General features: G+C 33.5%; 2 protein-coding genes across 2 annotated transcripts; both read right to left on the minus strand.

Annotated features, from left to right (window-relative positions):
* Window positions 1-561: 561 nt before the first annotated feature.
* On the minus strand, window positions 562-6,651 carry LOC143224841 (serine proteinase stubble-like). Its single transcript, XM_076453198.1, has 3 exons — window positions 6,405-6,651; window positions 3,014-3,168; window positions 562-1,441 (listed from the first exon to the last, which is right to left on the minus strand). Exons 1-3 carry the CDS (start codon window positions 6,643-6,645, stop codon window positions 1,283-1,285), a joined length of 555 nt encoding a protein of 184 aa, XP_076309313.1. The 5' UTR covers window positions 6,646-6,651; the 3' UTR covers window positions 562-1,282.
* Window positions 6,652-7,641: 990 nt separating this feature from the next.
* Window positions 7,642-13,292, minus strand: LOC143227306 (chymotrypsin-like protease CTRL-1). Its single transcript, XM_076458763.1, has 4 exons — window positions 12,255-13,292; window positions 11,052-11,131; window positions 9,668-9,774; window positions 7,642-7,717 (listed from the first exon to the last, which is right to left on the minus strand). The coding sequence occupies exons 1-4, from the start codon at window positions 12,397-12,399 to the stop codon at window positions 7,642-7,644; spliced, it is 408 nt and encodes a 135-aa protein (XP_076314878.1). The 5' UTR covers window positions 12,400-13,292.
* Between the last annotated feature and the right edge of the window lie 6,316 nt (window positions 13,293-19,608).

The raw sequence follows: 19,608 nt of genomic DNA on the forward strand, positions 1-19,608 counted from the left end.
GGGATTCGATATCCGTAATGGGTAGAGCACAGATAATCGTGTAGCTACACTACTGAGGCGTTGCCCAGTGGGTCCTTATGTTTGAAAAATAACGGTTCTGTTACTGTCTAGTTTAGTTATCTTCCGGCCTACGAGATGGCGCAGTCTGAACAGTTCATGATATATTTATTTTGAGAATATGTTGAGCGTATATTTGCTTCGGAACCTGGTTTCTATCGTTGTAAGTCCACATATATGTTGTTGTAGGGAGGTGCTGAGGGAAGAGTAAAATATTCTGAAACTACTGCCTTTTCGACCTCTGGTGTCAGATTAAAAGTGAATCAAACTCCATCAAAAAGTGCTGAGTTTAACTTTATTGAAGTTAACAAAGACAAACTCTTTTAAATCATTAATTTGCTTTGGACCCTCAGTGAATAGAACTGAATCACTTCTTCTCCTCCAGTGGCTCAGCGGTATGTCTGCGGACTTACAACGCTAAAAACCAGGTTTCGATACCGGTGGTGGGCAGAGCACAGATAGCCCATTGTGTAGCTTTGTGCTTAGTTCTAAACAACAAAAATCTTCTCCTCGAAGTGTATTTTAATTAATATCCCACTCAAATCTTAATAAGACATCTATTTTCTACAATGTGCTTTCAGTCGTGACGTCAACACAGAAAAACAGCACAGTGGTATAACAGTGTACAGTGGTATAACAATAAATATCTACGCTATTATCTGTATATATAAAACACTGAAGCTATACACCCACACACATACAATGACCAAACTTAAGAAACTAAACATATCTTGATTGTTATAGAAAATTTCATTGACTGTCCAGACAGACAGAACAATTTCAATAATCAAGCGTGTTTGAAAAATAAATATAACACCTTTGACCTTACACAACAGCGTGTGTGTTTTCTTATTGCAAAACGATACATCAGGCTGTGTGGTGGGTCTATCGAAGGGAATCGGACCCTGATTTTAGGGTTGGAAGTCCGTAGAGTTACCGCTGTCCTACCGTTGGACATTCATAGCTCTTCTTAGCCCTTGAAATTACCAATATGCACTGTAATGGAAAAATAATACAAAGCGTGGATTGTTTATTATAGTCCATGAATCAAATTGTGTTACTGAAGAGTTCCAATGAGCACAAATACAACGGAAGGATACATCCAGGCCACTTTCAGTGCCAGAACTTTCGAATATTCGTCCCATTTGCTAAAACTGTTCTCGTCAGTTTGAACACGATTTATATTGTAAATTACGGAATTTACAGAACTGTATCATGACAAACATTATTTTATATTCTTTAAAATCCAGGTTTTGTACTTTGATATTCTGGTACAGACTCCTGGTAGATTGGGTTCGCCACATCCGATCCCCCATGATATTATACCGGCCAAAAACCATCGTCCATCTTCACCCTGGACTTGCACGGGTCCTCCAGAGTCTCCCTACGATAAACAACATAAACATTATAAATTATCGCTATTAGAAAAAGACGAACCTCTTGACAGATTCTCGTTTGAAAAGTAAACGCTAATTTACACTTATTTTACAGAATATTTAAACTATAAACGAGCAAAAGAAAATAATCCTTAGTTTTGATGATCCAATTACCAGGAAAATAAGCGTGACTTACACAGGAAGACGGGAAAATCTGAACACAGGAGCGTAACATGTTGGTAATGTGACTGGTGTTCCAGGATTCTGTTGGTAATGACATGATATTCACGTACTCTGCCAGTGAAGGTATTAGTATTATAATGAAAGATTTGTTGGGTAAAAGGATTTTTAACTTTTATTTGAGTTGTTGTTTGATAAGCTTCATGTTCAGTGACTGAATGAGTGGTAGCACCTTATTTTGAGTGTTTTTTCTTCTTTAGTTTGAAGAGCATTCAGTCACCTTCTTACAACTGTTCACAGCCAGTGAAGGCATATTTATACTGCCTGATATAAATGGGGGACGTTATCGGTTTGAGTAGTCACATTTCGCTCTCATAATTTCTGTTTTTTTATTATTTTATTCTGATTATTTTATTATTTTTATCTAATTCTGATTATTTTATTATATTTATTCAATTGTGGTTATTTTATTATTTTTATCTAATTCTGATTATTTTATTATTTTTATCTAATTCTGATTATTTTATTATATTTATTCAATTGTGGTTATTTTATTATTTTAATCTAATTCTGATTATTTTATTATTTTTACCTAGTTTTGATTGTTTTATTATTTTTATTCAATTGTGGTTATTTTATTATTTTTATCTAATTGTGGTTATTTTATTATTTTTACCTAATTTTGATTGTTTTATTATTTTTATTCAATTGTGGTTATTTTATTATATTTATTCAATTGTGGTTATTTTATTATTTTTATCTAATTGTGGTTATTTTATTATTTTTACCTAATTTTGATTGTTTTATTATTTTTATTCAATTGTGGTTATTTTATTATATTTATTCAATTTTGGTTATTTTATTATTTTTATTTAATTGTGGTTATTTTATTATTTTTACCTAATTTTGATTGTTTTATTATTTTTATTCAATTGTGGTTATTTTTTTATTTTTATCTAATTGTGGTTATTTTATTATTTTTATCTAATTTTGATTACATTATTATTTATTTTTATGAATTTCTTCACGTGAAACTGGTGAACGAAGTGTTCCGAATGCATGAGGGATTGTAAGACCCGCCCCACATTTTATTTTCAGTTCTACCTTGAAGCAGTCGGATATGCAACGAACATTACGATATGGCTCACCAAGTATGTTTTGCAGTAAAACGCAGTTGTGATTGAAAAATATCATGTAAGAAATTGGTAATGACTAATAGGTTCACAATATCGTGAAGTAAAGATGAGTTGAGCCCGTTGAGATAGCTGAGTTACAGCTGTTAACACATTACCAACTTAAGCCTTTTTATTTAGGTTTCGGTCCATTTTACCAAATAACATTTAACATTTTACTTCGAGCTCGAAATATAGCATTACAAAGTAAGCTAATCAGCGCCATACCTGACAAGAATCTTTTCTTCCTTCTTCGAGGCCAGAGCACATAAAAATGTCAGGAATATACTCTCGTCTTCCTGCAGCCAAGAACATAATCTTGCATTTATGGTTGCTAATAATGGGAACTTGAACTTCCTGTAGAATGGACGGAAGAACTCCACCTGTGAAGGACATTAGGAGATCAAATATAGTTACACTGTTTAGCATCAAAACGTACCTGATTTAGTCGTCTCAAGAAACATCACGACCTTTATGGTGAACCTTGAAAATGGCTGCTACGTCTGGACACAAAATAGTATTAGTTTTCAAGAAAGTCAGTGGATTAAGGTTTCTGAGACGTGTACAATAAATAAAAACAATTAAGACTGAAATAATTTGTTGAAAATATGAAATCTGAGATGTTTGAAAACTTGGTTATCTTGTACATTTTACAACGAATTCAAATCCAGATGACTCAAATACACTAGCTTATCGATAGTATGTGGATATTTAGTTGAAACTGGACAAATCTAATTGATCACTGTTCTAAAACAATAAAGCTCTCACTGTTTTGTGTCAGGTACAAATCATGTCTGTTTTGTTTTACCTGAAAGGTGAGCCACTTAATGAATATTAGATAACTGTGGACAGATATTCCAATTTGAAGCTTTTAAGTAGTTTCAAAGATGACAAATGAAGTTAAGATCTGGGTTTTCTGTGGATGGAAGAGCAATATGGACTTCCAGACAGTCCAAAAGATGATGTATAGTAAAAACTGTCTAAGCCGGAAACTGCATAGGGCGGAAACATTTACAAACCGGAAGTATCAAAATTTAGCAGCATTATCTTAAGATTTTTCTCCTAAAAGGTCCTCTATATGGCGGAACCTGCGTAAGGCGGACGTAAAACTATCTTTCACCTACCACATCTATCAACAAGTAGGATTAGAACCTGAGTAAGGTGGAAAAAATGATTTTGATTAAATATGAATTTCTTATTTAATTAATAATTTGTTTAAATATTAATAAATTCTCGGACATTTTGTTACAGTAAGTTGTGGTTAAATATATTCTGTTCTTTTTTCTGCCGTTATTATTCCGGAGGTCGCTATTAGAAAGAAAGATTGACTGTACATCTGGTCACATTTATTGATGTAAAACTATAGAAACCATGGTTGATAGGTAAAAGTGAAAATCCGAGCTGTTTCAAAAATGTAAGGAAAAATCAACTTCCTGTGAAAGTGAATAATAAAACGTGGATGACAAATGTTGTATTCGAGGAATTTTTTGAACAAATTAAACAAAAGAATGGAACAAGAAAATAGGAACATTCTACGTTTCCTAGATAATGCAACTTGTCACCCAAAGGTTCAACATTCAAATGTTTTGTTTAGTCTTTCTACCTCCATGTACAACAGCAGTTCTACAGCCACTAGATAATGGAATTATACAGTGTATACAACTGAAATACAGAAAACTGATGCTTCAGTATATTATTGTAAACATGGACAACTGTAAGAGAGCATCTGAAATGACCGTGAAAATTGACGTGTTAGATGTAATTGAATTTTTAAGTGATTCAATCAAATACGTAAAATATGAATCTGTAATAAAGTGCTTTTGAAACTGTGGATTTATTCTTGATAATGGCGGAGATTGTGGAGAAGTTGTTTGTTATGATGATTCTAGTGAAATCCAAACTCTGATTGAGAAGACTGATGCAGATGATTCTGTGAACGTGGAAAGTTTTGTGAACGTTGACAAGAATGTTGTAACAGAAACTGATGAAATTGATTTAAAATCTATAATATAATCTCAAGATGGTAACAGTGTGAGAGATTCAGAAGATGAACAAAATGAAAAAGATAGTGAGGAAATAGAAATTCCTACTTCATCACAAGTGTTAAGTTATATTAACGTTATCAAACTGTATGTAAAAATGAAGTGGAAAATGGACTTAGTGAAAAGGCTTAGTAAATTGGCTTTCTATTTTAACCACATGAGAAAGACCATTAAAAAAATAAAACAGTTGAAATTGAACACTTTTCTCAAATAAATTTGATTAATATTTTGTGTACTTGTATATATTTTGAATGTCTATTTATGTTATTATTCTAATAAATATAACATAAATAATATAATAATTTTATTCACAAATGCCTTACTTCCCTCGAGTCAAGCAAGTATAACGTTCTGCTCAAAAATTATATATAATTAAGGTAATGCATGTTCACTGTCTAAGGCGGAAAACCTGCTTAACTCGGATATTTTACTCGGTTTCCTGCTATTCCGCCTGAGACATGTTTTACTGTATCTGGACTTTCTGGAGATAAGAGAGTTTCCTGAGATATTTCTACTAATGTTTGGTAACCGAACATGCATAGATTACTCTTCCTGTTGGAACAGTTGTTTGAAGTTAAACACAAAGCTCCACAATGGCTATCCGTGTTCTGCCTACTACGTTTATCAAAATCTGATTTCTAGCGTTGTACGTCCCCAGACATACCCCTGTGCCAATAGGGGACCTGTTGGAACAGTAGATGGAGTTTGTAATGGTAAAACTCCCTCACAATCTCTACAGTGACTTTATTTAGAATTTCTTGACATTTACCGAAGTTTCACTTGAAGATGTAACATTCAAGATACAAAACGAAGTTCACCCCAAACAAACTTAGCACACACACACACACGTGCGGCGTATCATTAAATGAATAAAACCAATATATATATATATATATATGAACATATTTTCCGGAATAATTTTTTTGATTTAAGCAATATTACCACGCAGGTATCAAATTTGGAATTTTAGCTCTATGCTTTTCCAGAATAAATAATGTTTGTTCAAATGCATGGTTTTATTAGAATGTTACGGTACAGACAGGTATGTCTTAGTTGATGTAGCTGTACGATTTGTGGATCCCCAGTGGCGTAGTGATATGCCTGCGGACTCACACCACTAAAAAAAAAACAAACCGAGGTTCAATATCCGTGGTGGGCAAAGCACAGATAACGTATTGCGTATCTTTCTGTTTAATTCCAAACAAAATATTTTTAATACTACGTAGGGTTGCTTATAGTGAAAAACAAACAAAACAAAATATCTTGGTGGTCAATTAATAATACTTATTTATGAACAGGGATTTTATATATATTTTATCATTAGAATATTTAACGAGGAAGCAATATACACAGCAATTCTACGGCCGAATGATAAGCCATGAATAACGTATTTTGTTTTAAATGTATCACACTGTGAGTTTGTGTCAAAAAAGAAAACTTGCCAAAACTACAGTTCTCTAAAATTGTACTCAACAGCAAATGGATATTTAAATAGTTTAACCATTTTTGAAATGGAAAACAAAACAACAACAAAAAAACTGCAAGGGAATTTGAATAAATCGAACGTGGTATCGAACCTTCTTTGAGGCGCCCCCAACCGGTAATGCTGGCGTTTCTTCCAATCAGAAAATCCTCGTTTGATGGAAGGCATATTGGGGCGATATGAGGCCGATACTTCACTGGCGCTTCCAGTTCTACTAGGGCTAGGTCGTTTTCGTAAGTAAAGAAGTTGTAGCTGGGGTGGACAACCTTTCTTCTCACCCCTCGTTCCACGAAAGAATAAGGCTCCATGACGCTAGAGAAGTCATGCTCTCCCATCCTAACTCGAATCTGGGAAGGAGTAAGCTGTAAGAAAAATGAGTCAGCGCTCTTGTAACAACAGTTTTATTCCATAAATTACTAACAACAAAACAAAGAAGGTAATATCTCTGCCAACCTCTATTGGCCTAGCGGTACGTCTGCGGACTCGTAATGTTAGAAACCGGGTTTTTATACCCGTGGTAGGCAGCTCATACATAGCCCATTGTGTAGCTTTGTGCTTAATTACAAACAAACAAAATACAGAAGCTGGCTTCCATTTGTCCATTTTTTTTAAATTAAGAAGAAAGGTCCACTTTTCGAAAGCGCTCGGGTTATACGGGTTTTTATTCATTTATAAGTAGAAAGACGATTTTTGACACTTTAAATGGCAATTAGTTACCGCATATCATAGTCTCAAAACAGTTATAAGAAGTGACTGGTAGTGACAATATCGGCTTCACAATTTACTACGTGTGGAGTTATAAAATCACCCATGTAGACCATTTACTGTTCCTTTTATCCTATACCTAATTTTTCGGGCCCAGAATGGCCAGGTGGTTAGGATCCTTGGCTCACATTGTGAGCATCAAGCGTTCGAGTCCCTGTCCCTCCAAACATGTTCGCCTTGTAAGGGCGTTATTGCGTGACGGTCGATCTTACTATACGTTGGTAAAAGAGTAGCCCCAGAGTTGTTGGGGTGGGGTTGATGATGACTAACTGTTTCCCTCTAGTCTTTCACTGATAAATTATGAACAGCTAGCGTAGGTAGCCCTCGTATAGCTCTGCGCAATATTCCAATCAAACCTATTTTGTGTGGAAGATAATACCAAGGGATCCCGAACTTCTTGAAAGGATTAAGGCTTCGTCTTTCGTTCTGAGTTATCATTACTACTTACACATGTTGTTTAATTTTTACTAACACACATTTATGTGTGTGTGTGTGCCTCTCCACACAGTGGGCTTAATACCCCATTGACCTTAAAACACCCCCTTTAAAAATAATCATTTATGCACTCAAAAATTGAGGTGTCTAGATGGAGTGACGTTGGAGGACAGATCCCCTATTGGAGAGCTCTCTCTTCCTTCGTATCTGAGATTTCAGGATTCAGTCTTTCTGGAATTTTATATTTTCCCTACATGGTGACTCTCACTGACATGAAATCGTTGTCATTTAAACGGGAGTGGTAGTTGTACTATGTAAGATGAATAGAATATGAAATCGTTACGATGACTTTATTGGTATTGTAAAACAGCGTCAGACATCGCCCGAAGTTGTACAAACGTTTTACTTGTCTGTTTGTTGAGTTTTGTGAAAAGCTGCTCGACGTTTATCCATGGTAGTCATCCCTAATTTGAAAATGATAGACTAGTGGGAAGGCAGGTGATCAAAACCATTCACCGCTAACCCTTGGGCTAATATTTTACCAACAAAATGAAGGATTCACCATTACATTATGACATCTTAATGGTTGAAAATGTGAGCATGTTTGATGACGGAATTGCAACTCGTGACCTGCAGAGTGCGAGTCGAGCGTCCTAAACACACCACCATGTCAGGACTATCTCTAATAAAGAGAGGTTTGGTTTGGTTTGAATTTCGCGCAAAGCTACACGAGGGCTATCTGCGCTAGCTGTCCCTAACTTCGCAGTGTAAGACTAGAGGGAAGGCATCTAGTCATCACCACCCACCGCCAACTCTTGGGCTACTCTTTATATGAACGAATAGTGGGATTGACCATAACATTATAACGCCCAAACGGCTGAAAGGGCGAGCATGTTTGGTATGATGGAGATTCGAACCCGTGACTCTCGGATTACGAGTCGAGTACCTTAACTACTTGGCCATGTCGGGCCCCATCTATACAAAGAGAGCTTTTTTTATGAATAAAAATAATATATAGTTACTTCTTAAAGGCAAAGAACACATTTATTTTGTACCTAGAAACATCTGACCAGTTTTGATTCGCCCTTTTCTATAATTCATTACTATCTTCTACCCCACGATGACATATTCTAGAAACATTATTACATGTATACAGAAACACAAAACCCACTAGTGGCACAGCCGTATAGTTGTGGAATAACAACACTAGAAACGAGGTTTTGATACCATGATGGGCAGAGCACAATTGTGCAGCTATGTGCTTATTTACAAACAAACACAAAAAATTAAACACAACATCTCATCAATATATCAATTAACATCACTAAATATAACCAGAATCCTCAACGGACCTTAATTAGAAAATGAATTAAAAATGTAAGATTACTCAATATTTTGTAACATATGGACCCCACCGGTGGTGAATGGTATATTAAAAGCCAATATCCAGAGAGTTTAGAGAATGTGATGTTCTTTTGTGATAGAGCAGAATCAATAGAAACCTGAATAACTGAAGAGAAAAAACACCAACAGTAAAGGAATAAACTGACAGAAGTATTGATATTTGAAAAACTAGTTTCAACAAGTCAGACTGAAGACGACCCATGAGCGTGTAGAAACTAGATTCTCCAATATCAAGACTTCTGACAGTTTGTTCCGTTACTGTTGGTGTTTTCTTCATTACCAACAACACAAGATATTGGGTAATTTTTTATGGCAGTGACGGCCTGCTAAGAATACTGGACATTCAGATGCTTGGACCTTTTATTACTTGTTTGTTTTGGAATTTTGCACAAAGCTACTCGAGGGCTATCTGTGCTAGCCGTCCCTAATTTAGCAGTGTAAGACTAGACTAGAGCTAGTCATCACCACCCACCGCCAACTCTTGGGCTACTCTTTTACCAACGAATAGTGGGATTGACCGTTACATTATAACGCCCCACGGCTAAAGGGGCGAGCATGTTTGGCGCGACCGGGATGCGAACCTGCGGCCCTCAGATTACGAGTCGCACGCCTTAACACGCTTGGCCATTTTATTATTTGCGTCACGTTCTAGTTAATAGTTTCTTCTACAGAAACTGAGCTCCAATAGAACAAGACCACGCGTTCAATTCATGGATCAAAATTTATTTTCTGAACAAATAATATACAACATACTCATCCACACAGTGTCCAGCCGTGGCTATCCATTTGCTGTTCAAGATGGCGCCACCACATCGATGGTTACTGGAAAAACCAAAAAAGGATGTCCGTCTAACAGATACCTGAAAACAGTTGCAGAGACAAAATATATTAACACAATGTTTTTTTTTTAATTGCAGTTGTGTAATATAAATATATCTATTCAGGGGGTTCAGAACTTAATGTTCAACGAAAATGTTGGATATTTTAGCTTTTGTTTTTATTTTTGGTGATAGAACATCACAATTATTAATAATAATTATTATTAGGCACCTTAAGCTGATTGCTCAATACGTTTGCCCCTCTAGTATCTTTAACATTTCACCTGAAATATGAGGCCTTGGACTGACCGTAAAAGTCATTTGGTTTGTTCGATCTTTGAATGTTTGGTGTTTTATTTAGCAAACTTGAATATCAACACCCTATATAAAACGTAGAGTTACGCTGCCAGATTACATATTCCTTGGTATCACCCATAGTCGTTCCAAATTTTGAGGTTCTGACGAGTAAAAATAAAGACAATCAGTTGCATTATCAAAGCCCGGCACGTAGGTAGGTTAAGGCGTTCGACTCGTAATCTGAGGGTCGTGGCTTCGAATCCCCGTTGCACCAACCATGCTCGCCCTTTTAGCCGTGGGGGCATTATAATGTTACGGTCAATCCCGCTATTTGTTGGTAGAAGAGTAGCCCAAGAGTTGGCGGTGGGTGGTGATGACTAGCTGCCTTCCCTCTCGTCTTACACTGCTAAATTAGGGACGGCTAGCGCAGATAGCCCTCGCGTAGCTTTGCGCGAAATTGAAAAACAAAGAAAGAAGCATCATGTAATCGAATAGCTGAGCTGATTGTTACTCTTATAATGCATCTGCCGGTAAAATATAAAGCGTGGTCAGCGGCACGATAGTTTAAATCAAGGTTTAGTTGCAATGTCTTTTAAAGTTTTCATGTCAAAAGCGTTGCAATATGTTCTGTATGACATTGTAAATTGTGTTAGAATATAATAATACAACCATGTTATAAACTGTGTTTGAATCTAACAGTAAAACTATTAACAATGATGCTACGCCATCTATTGATTACAAAACGACTGTTAGTATTTTTGTTTACAAATTCAAAAGTTTAATACTTAGCCATATAAAACATCATAGAATGATTCATACTTCACTTGAATTTGATGTTCCGTATTTCATGCCCCCCTATAGGTTCGTTGTTACACAATCCAGCGTTATACAACCCAGTGTTATACAATCCGGTGTTACACAATCCATCGTTGTGCAACCCGGTGTTATATAATGCACATTTTAAGTGGTCAAAATCTGTTTGCCACCAACGTCCTTTTAATTGTTTACACTGATCTACATACCTGCCACGGCCAAGCTCCGAAGGCTGCATTTTGACCACCAACTATTTTCGTTCGAGCATGTAAAGGTGGGATTCCACACTCTGGAAGAAACAAGGAAGTAAGCATTAGGAGTTGATGTGGGTCATCTTTTTTATACCCTAGAATAATTACAAATAGCTGCAGTCATGGCTGGATTATTTATTAGGCACAGTGTCTTAAGCCAACGAAAACTTTGCGTCCATAAAAAAGTTTCCTTAAAATTAATCTCAGAGGGCCAAAAACTAATAAACATAAAAACATGAAACACACGTGTTACTGTAAAAAAAAATTATTATATCTTTAAGTTATGTGATATATTTTCGTATACACACTCACGATATTTAACTACAGTGTATTAACACACATAAACAGCACGTACACATTATTCACATATAACTACTTAAATTTCAAACCATAATTTATAATATCCATAATCTATCTCACGTATACTGCTGGTGGGATCTACGAACAGAAGCCACATAGACCCTACAATCGTCTTGATCAAGCACTGGCTACAGTGTGAAAATCTGTATCTCAGAACGGTTGGTATGGGTTTAACTCTTTTACTGATAAGTAGAGAACAAGATTAACCTGAAGATGACCTAGGAAGGTCGAAACGTTGTTCTCTCCTTATCAGTAAAAGTGTTAATACCCTCACCAGCCGTTCTGAGAGACATTTTTTATTTCAAGTGGGTTTCTCTTCATCAAGAATGTGAAAGTCTCCCAAATGTGTGTTAACATCCCAGTAATTGATTGCTACCATATTTGAGTAATTAAATAATTGTAACTATTATACTTAATTAATTAATAAATATAAAAAAAACATCTCAAAACGTAAATTTGTGATCACTTTAAGCAGATGAATTTTATCAACTGGTTTGAATTTCAGTTAATTTTAACTACTGGGTTACTAAATGAAACCTCTGAAGTTTGGTTGATCAACTGGTCCTAAATTACCTTCTACTTAACCAGAAGTAGTTTCTATTCTTACTAATCAGAATTCAAGGTTTTTTTGCCATAAAATTATACTCAAGTATCTCTAAAATATTTAATTGATATTTATTGGTTTATCAGCCATAATACTGGACGAAAACACAACAGAATTTTAGAAAAACAAAACCTTCAAAACGTAGTAGTTTTCCAAAATTAAAAAAAGAAAAGTTATTTCAAAGAATTATAACCTACCCTTGTATGGGTCTATTGGTTTCCTTTTAGGAAAGTCCCAAGTTGTTGTATGACTATTGATATGACCAGGAAAGAACATGCTTGTTGACACAGGTTTTATGGTCGTCATATTTTTTGGTTGTTGTGGATGAGGTAAACTTCTCATTGGAAGTTGTCCTTTCTGAAGTGACGGTAGTTGCAATTGTTGTGCTGATGGAAACCGTTGATGGAGGTACTTTTGTTTTCGATGAAGACGTACACAGTTTAGTGGAAGCTGTTATTTCTGGAATGGAAGTGGTTGTAACCGTTGTGCTGGTGGCAACAGTTGATGTAGTATTTGTGGAAGTAAAAACTGTAGGTGTTAGTGTTGTAGGACTTTGTACGGTAGTCGCTGTAATAGTGGATCTTTCAATGGTGCCAGTTGTTGTTGTGGACTTTTCAGGAAAGCCAGTAGGTTTTCTTACTGGTCCAGCCCACATGGATGTTGTAAAACCAGGTTTCCTTGTAGTATCGTTAGGGTTAAGAATGGATATTACAGTAGTAGAGAGCGATTGCTTGCTGCTAGAGTTTTCCACTAGAGGTCGCTTATTAGTAGCTCCAGCAGAAAATTTTGGGTTCTCAGTTGAAATCATCGAGTTGGTGGATAAAGCTGTAGAAATTCGAGAGGTGTAATTCACTGAATATAGTGTTGTAGAGTCGGGGGATAATATTGGTTGCAGAAAAGAAGAGATATTACCATTGGTGGAGGAGATCCCCAACACTGTTGAAGGAGGATCACGTAACAGGTTACTGTTTTCCACGTGTAAAGTCGGTGATGTGACAGCTACCGCTGGTCTCTGAACCTCGTATGAAAGTGTGTGTTTTATGGGGTACAACCGCTACAGAAATAGCGGTTGTAGCATGAGCGGTTTTCTTTTCTTTCCTCCTGATTCGTGTGACACCTTGTTTAATTCATCGTCATGAGCACAACAACTGCCAATCAGATAAGCGTCACTACACGATCCAAGGTGCTGTCCGTTCGTGTTGATGCAGTCCCACACAAACATGCACGTGCCTTGTTCTCCTTTACCGTTGTAACATGGCTTGGGGCGAATGTGTAAACCATGCCCTGGAAACAGACACGATCAGTTTCTGATTACAACGTACGTTTAAGAGATGATAATAATAGAAAATCTTAGCAAACAAACTGTATTTTTTCTTTCCTTTCTCCAAAAATACATCGACTTCAAGAAGAGATGAAGAAATGAAGTCGATAAGATAGAATAAAACTAGATGTAATAAACTTGTACAGTTAAACAAACTGTACAAATGAAGTCGATAAGATAGAATAAAACTAGATGTAATAAACTTGTACAGTTAAACAAACTGTACAGCGATAATGAAACACTAGAAAATATTTAGTCTCAAATCCTAAAATAGCATTAATTAAATTAATTATTTCATTCTGAGATGTATTACACGTTTCACGTGATATGAGTTTAGATTGGTTGCCTGGCATGAACATCATGAAGTGGACAAGTATGTAAGTTTTGATTCTAGTAGTAATTTCAATTTAGAAGTATAAGTTTTGCCGAGTGGTAATTTTAATTTAGAAGTTTTGTTTTGGAGTACTTTTTGTTTTAATTTAGAAGTACCAGTTTTGTTTAGTTTTAACCTAAACGTACAAGTTTTGTCTAGTAGTAGTTTCAATTTAGATTTTTTCTAGTAATATAGTTAGTTTATAAGTTCAATCCAGTAGTAGTTTTAATTTACAAGTTCAGTCTAGTAGTAGTTTTAATTTAGAAGTTCAATCCAGTAGTAGTTTTAATTTACAAGTTCAATCCAGTAGTAGTTTTAATTTACAAGTTCAGTCTAGTAGTAGTTTTAATTTACAAGTTCAGTCCAGTGGTAGTTTTAATTTACAAGGTCAGTCTAGCAGTAGTTTTAATTTACAAGTTCAATCCAGTAGTAGTTTTAATTCACAAGTTCAGTCTAGTAGTAGTTTTAATCTACAAGTTAAGTCGAGTAGTAGTTTTAATTTACAAGTTCAATCCAGTAGTAGTTTTAATTCACAAGTTCAGTCTAGTAGTAGTTTTAATCTACAAGTTAAGTCCAGTAGTAGTTTTAATTTACAAGTTCAATCCAGTAGTAGTTTTAATTCACAAGTTCAGTCTATTAGTAGTTTTAATTTACAAGTTCAGTCCAGTATTAGTTTTAATATACAAGCTCAATCCAGTAGTAGTTTTAATATACAAGCTCAATCCAGTAGTAGTTTTAATTTACAATTTCAATCCAGTAGTAGTTTTAATTCACAAGTTTAGTCCAATAGTAGTTTTAATTTACAAGTTCAATCCAGTAGTAGTTTTAATTCACAAGTTCAGTCTAGTAGTAGTTTTAATCTACAAGTTAAGTCCAGTAGTAGTTTTAATTTACAAGTTCAATCCAGTAGTAGTTTTAATTCACAAGTTCAGTCTAGTAGTAGTTTTAATATACAAGCTCAATCCAGTAGTAATTTTAATTTACAAGCTCAATCCAGTAGTAGTTTTAATTCACAAGTTTAGTCTAGTAGTAGTTTTAATTTACAATTTCAATCCAGTAGTAGTTTTAATTTACAAGTTCAGTCTAGGAGTAGTTTTAATTCACAAGTTCAGTCTAGCAGTAGTTTTAATTTACAAGTTCAGTCCATTAGTAGTTTTAATTTACAAGTTCAGTCCAGTAGTAGTTTTAATTTACAAGTTCAGTCCAGTAGTAGTTTTAATTTACAAGTTCAGTCTAGGAGTAGTTTTAATTTTCAAGTTCAGTCCAGTAGTAGTTTTAATTTACAAGTTCAGTCTAGCAGTAGTTTTAATTCACAAGTTTAGTCTAGTAGTAGTTTTAATTTACAAGTTCAATCCAGTAGTAGTTTTAATTTACAAGTTCAGTCTAGGAGTAGTTTTAATTTTCAAGTTCAGTCCAGTAGTAGTTTTAATTTACGAGTTCAACCAAGTAGTAGTTTTAATTCACAAGTTTAGTCTAGTAGTAGTTTTAATTTACAAGTTCAGTCCAGTAGTAGTTTTAATTCACAAGTTTAGTCTAGTAGTAGTTTTAATTTACAAGTTCAATCCAGTAGTAGTTTTAATTACAAGTCTAGTAGTAGTTTTAATTTACAAGTTCAGTCCAGTAGTAGTTTTAATTTACAAGTTCAGTCCAGTAGTAGTTTTAATTTACAAGTTCAGTCCAGTAGTAGTTTTAATTTACAAGTTCAGTCCAGTAGTAGTTTTAATTTACAAGTTCAGTCCAGTAGTAGTTTTAATTTACAAGTTCAGTCCAGTAGTAGTTTTAATTCACAAGTTTAGTCTAGTAGTAGTTTTAATTTACAAGTTCAGTCCAGTAGTAGTTTTAATTTACAAGTTCAGTCCAGTAGTAGTTTTAATTTACAAGTTCAGTCTAGGAGTAGTTTTAATTTTCAAGTTCAGTCCAGTAGTAGTTTTAATTTACAAGTTCAGTCCAGTAGTAGTTTTAATTCACAAGTTTAGTCTAGTAGTAGTTTTAATTTACAAGTTCAATCCAGTAGTAGTTTTAATTTACAAGTTCAGTCTAGTAGTAGTTTTAATTTACAAGTTCAGTCTAGGAGTAGTTTTAATTTACAAGTTCAGTCCAGTAGTAGTTTTAATTTACGAGTTCAATCCAGTAGTAGTTTTAATTCACAAGTTTAGTCTAGTAGTAGTTTTAATTTACAAGTTCAGTCTAGTAGTAGTTTTAATTTACAAGTTCAGTCTAGTAGTAGTTTTAATTTACAAGTTCAATCCAGTAGTAGTTTTAATTTACAAGTTCAGTTTAGGAGTAGTTTTAATTTTCAAGTTCAGTCCAGTAGTAGTTTTAATTTACAAGTTCAATCCAGTAGTAGTTTTAATTAACAAGTTTAGTCTAGTAGTAGTTTTAATTTACAAGTTCAGTCCAGTAGTAGTTTTAATTTACAAGTTCAGTCCAGTAGTAGTTTTAATTAACAAGTTTAGTCTAGTAGTAGTTTTAATTTACAAGTTCAGTCTAGGAGTAGTTTTAATTTTCAAGTTCAGTCCAGTAGTAGTTTTAATTTACAAGTTCAATCCAGTAGTAGTTTTAATTAACAAGTTTAGTCTAGTAGTAGTTTTAATTTACAAGTTCAGTCCAGTAGTAGTTTTAATTTACAAGTTCAATCCAGTAGTAGTTTTAATTAACAAGTTTAGTCTAGTAGTAGTTTTAATTTACAAGTTCAGTCTAGGAGTAGTTTTAATTTTCAAGTTCAGTCCAGTAGTAGTTTTAATTTACAAGTTCAATCCAGTAGTAGTTTTAATTAACAAGTTTAGTCTAGTAGTAGTTTTAATTTACAAGTTCAGTCTAGTAGTAGTTTTAATTTACAAGTTCAGTCCAGTAGTAGTTTTAATTTACAAGTTCAGTCCAGTAGTAGTTTTAATTTACAAGTTCAGTCTAGAAGTAGTTTTAATTTTCAAGTTCAGTCCAGTAGTAGTTTTAATTTACAAGTTCAGTCCAGTAGTAGTTTTAATTCACAAGTTCAGTCTAGTAGTAGTTTTAATTTACAAGTTCAATCCAGTAGTAGTTTTAATTTACAAGTTCAGTCTAGTAGTAGTTTTAATTTACAAGTTCAGTCTAGTAGTAGTTTTAATTTACAAGTTCAGTCCAGTAGTAGTTTTAATTTACAAGTTCAGTCCAGTAGTAGTTTTAATTTACAAGTTCAGTCTAGTAGTAGTTTTAATTTACAAGTTCAGTCCAGTAGTAGTTTTAATTTACAAGTTCAGTCTAGTAGTAGTTTTAATTTACAAGTTCAGTCTAGTAGTAGTTTTAATTTACAAGTTCAATCCAGTAGTAGTTTTAATTTACAAGTTCAGTCCAGTAGTTTTAATTTACAAGTTCAGTCTAGTAGTAGTTTTAATTTACAAGTTCAGTCTAGTAGTAGTTTTAATTTACAAGTTCAATCCAGTAGTAGTTTTAATTTACAAGTTCAGTCTAGTAGTAGTTTTAATTTACAAGTTCAATCCAGTAGTAGTTTTAATTTACAAGTTCAGTCCAGTAGTAGTTTTAATTTACAAGTTCAATCCAGTAGTAGTTTTAATTTACAAGTTCAGTCTAGTAGTAGTTTTAATTTACAAGTTCAATCCAGTAGTAGTTTTAATTTACAAGTTCAATCCAGTAGTAGTTTTAATTTACAAGTTCAGTCCAGTAGTAGTTTTAATTTACAAGTTCAGTCTAGGAGTAGTTTTAATTTACAAGTTCAATCCAGTAGTAGTTTTAATTTACAAGTTCAATCTAGTAGTAGTTTTAATTTACAAGTTCATTCCAGTAGTAGTTTTAATTTACAAGTTCAGTCTAGTAGTAGTTTTAATTTACAAGTTCATTCCAGTAGTAGTTTTAATTTACAAGTTCAATCCAGTAGTAGTTTTAATTTACAAGTTCAGTCCAGTAGTAGTTTTAATTTACAAGTTCAGTCTAGGAGTAGTTTTAATTTACAAGTTCAATCCAGTAGTAGTTTTAATTTACAAGTTCAGTCTAGTAGTAGTTTTAATTTACAAGTTCAATCCAGTAGTAGTTTTAATTTACAAGTTCAATCCAGTAGTAGTTTTAATTTACAAGTTCAGTCTAGTAGTAGTTTTAATTTAGAAGTTCATTCCAGTAGTAGTTTTAATTTACAAGTTCAATCCAGTAGTAGTTTTAATTTACAAGTTCAGTCCAGTAGTAGTTTTAATTTACAAGTTCAGTCTAGGTAGTAGTTTTAATTTACAAGTTCAATCATTCCAGTAGTAGTTTTAATTTACAAGTTCAGTCTAGTAGTAGTTTTAATTTAGAAGTTCAGTTCCAGTAGTAGTTTTAATTTACAAGTTCAATCCAGTAGTAGTTTTAGTAGTTTTAATTTACAAGTTCAGTCTAGTAGTAGTTTTAATTTAGTAGTTTTAATTTACAAGTTCAGTCCAGTAGTAGTTTTAATTTACAAGTTCAGTCTCAGTAGTAGTTTTAATTTACAAGTTCAGTCTAGTAGTAGTTTTAATTTACAAGTTCAGTCAGTAGTAGTTTTAATTTACAAGTTCAATCCAGTAGTAGTTTTAATTTACAAGTTCAGTCCAGTAGTTTTAATTTACAGTTTTAATTTTACAAGTTCAGTCTAGTTTTAGTAGTTTTAATTTACAAGTTCAATCCAGTAGTAGTTTTAATTTACAAGTTCAATCAGTCAGTAGTAGTTTTAATTTACAAGTTCAGTCCAGTAGTAGTTTTAATTTACAAGTTCAGTCTAGTAGTAGTTTTAATTTACAAGTTCAGTCCAGTAGTAGTTTTAATTTACAAGTTCAGTCCAGTAGTAGTTTTAATTTACAAGTTCAGTCCAGTAGTAGTTTTAATTTACAAGTTCAGTCTAGTAGTAGTTTTAATTTACAAGTTCAGTCTAGTAGTAGTTTTAATTTACAAGTTCAATCCAGTAGTAGTTTTAATTTACAAGTTCAGTCTAGTGGTAGTTTTAATTTACAAGTTCAGTCCAGTAGTAGTTTTAATTTACAAGTTCAGTCTAGTAGTAGTTTTAATTTACAAGTTCAGTCCAGTAGTAGTTTTAATTTACAAGTTCAGTCTAGTAGTAGTTTTAATTCACAAGTTTTTAATTTACAGTCTAGTAGTAGTTTTAATTTACAAGTTCAGTCCAGTCCAGTAGGTAGTTTTAATTTACAAGTTCAGTCCAGTAGTAGTTTTAATTTACAAGTTCAATCCAGTAGTAGTTTTAATTTACAAGTTCATTTAGTTTTAATTTACAAGTTCAGTCCAGTAGTAGTTTTAATTTACAGTTCAGTCCAGGAGTAGTTTTAATTTACAAGTTCAGTCCAGTCAGTTCAGTCTAGTAGTAGTTTTAATTTACAGTAGTCCAGTTTTTAATTTACAAGTTCAGTCCAGTTCAGTAGTTTTAATTTACAAGTTCAGTCCAGTAGTAGTTTTTAATTTACAAGTTCAGTCAGTAGTAGTTTTAATTTACAAGTTCAAGTCAAGTTTAGTCTAGTAGTAGTAGTTTTAATTTACAAGTTCAGTCCAGTAGTAGTTTTAATTTACAAGTTCAGTCCAGTAGTAGTTTTAATTTACAAGTTCAGTCTAGTAGTAGTTTTAATTTACAAGTTCAGTCCAGTAGTAGTTTTAATTTACAAGTTCAGTCCAGTAGTAGTTTTAATTTACAAGTTCAGTCTAGGAGTAGTTTTAATTTACAGTAGTAGTTTTTTAATTTACAAGTTCAGTCCAGTAGTAGTTTTAATTTACAAGTTCAGTCTAGTAGTAGTTTTAATTTACAAGTTCAAGTCAGTAGTAGTAGTTTTAATTTACAAGTTCAGTCCAGTAGTAGTTTTTAATTTACAAGTTCAGTTCAATCCAGTAGTAGTTTTAATTTACAAGTTCA

The sequence above is a fragment of the Tachypleus tridentatus genome, chromosome 9, assembly GCF_004210375.1.
Source record: "Tachypleus tridentatus isolate NWPU-2018 chromosome 9, ASM421037v1, whole genome shotgun sequence".
In the NCBI taxonomy this organism is placed as follows: Eukaryota; Metazoa; Arthropoda; class Merostomata; order Xiphosura; family Limulidae; genus Tachypleus; species Tachypleus tridentatus.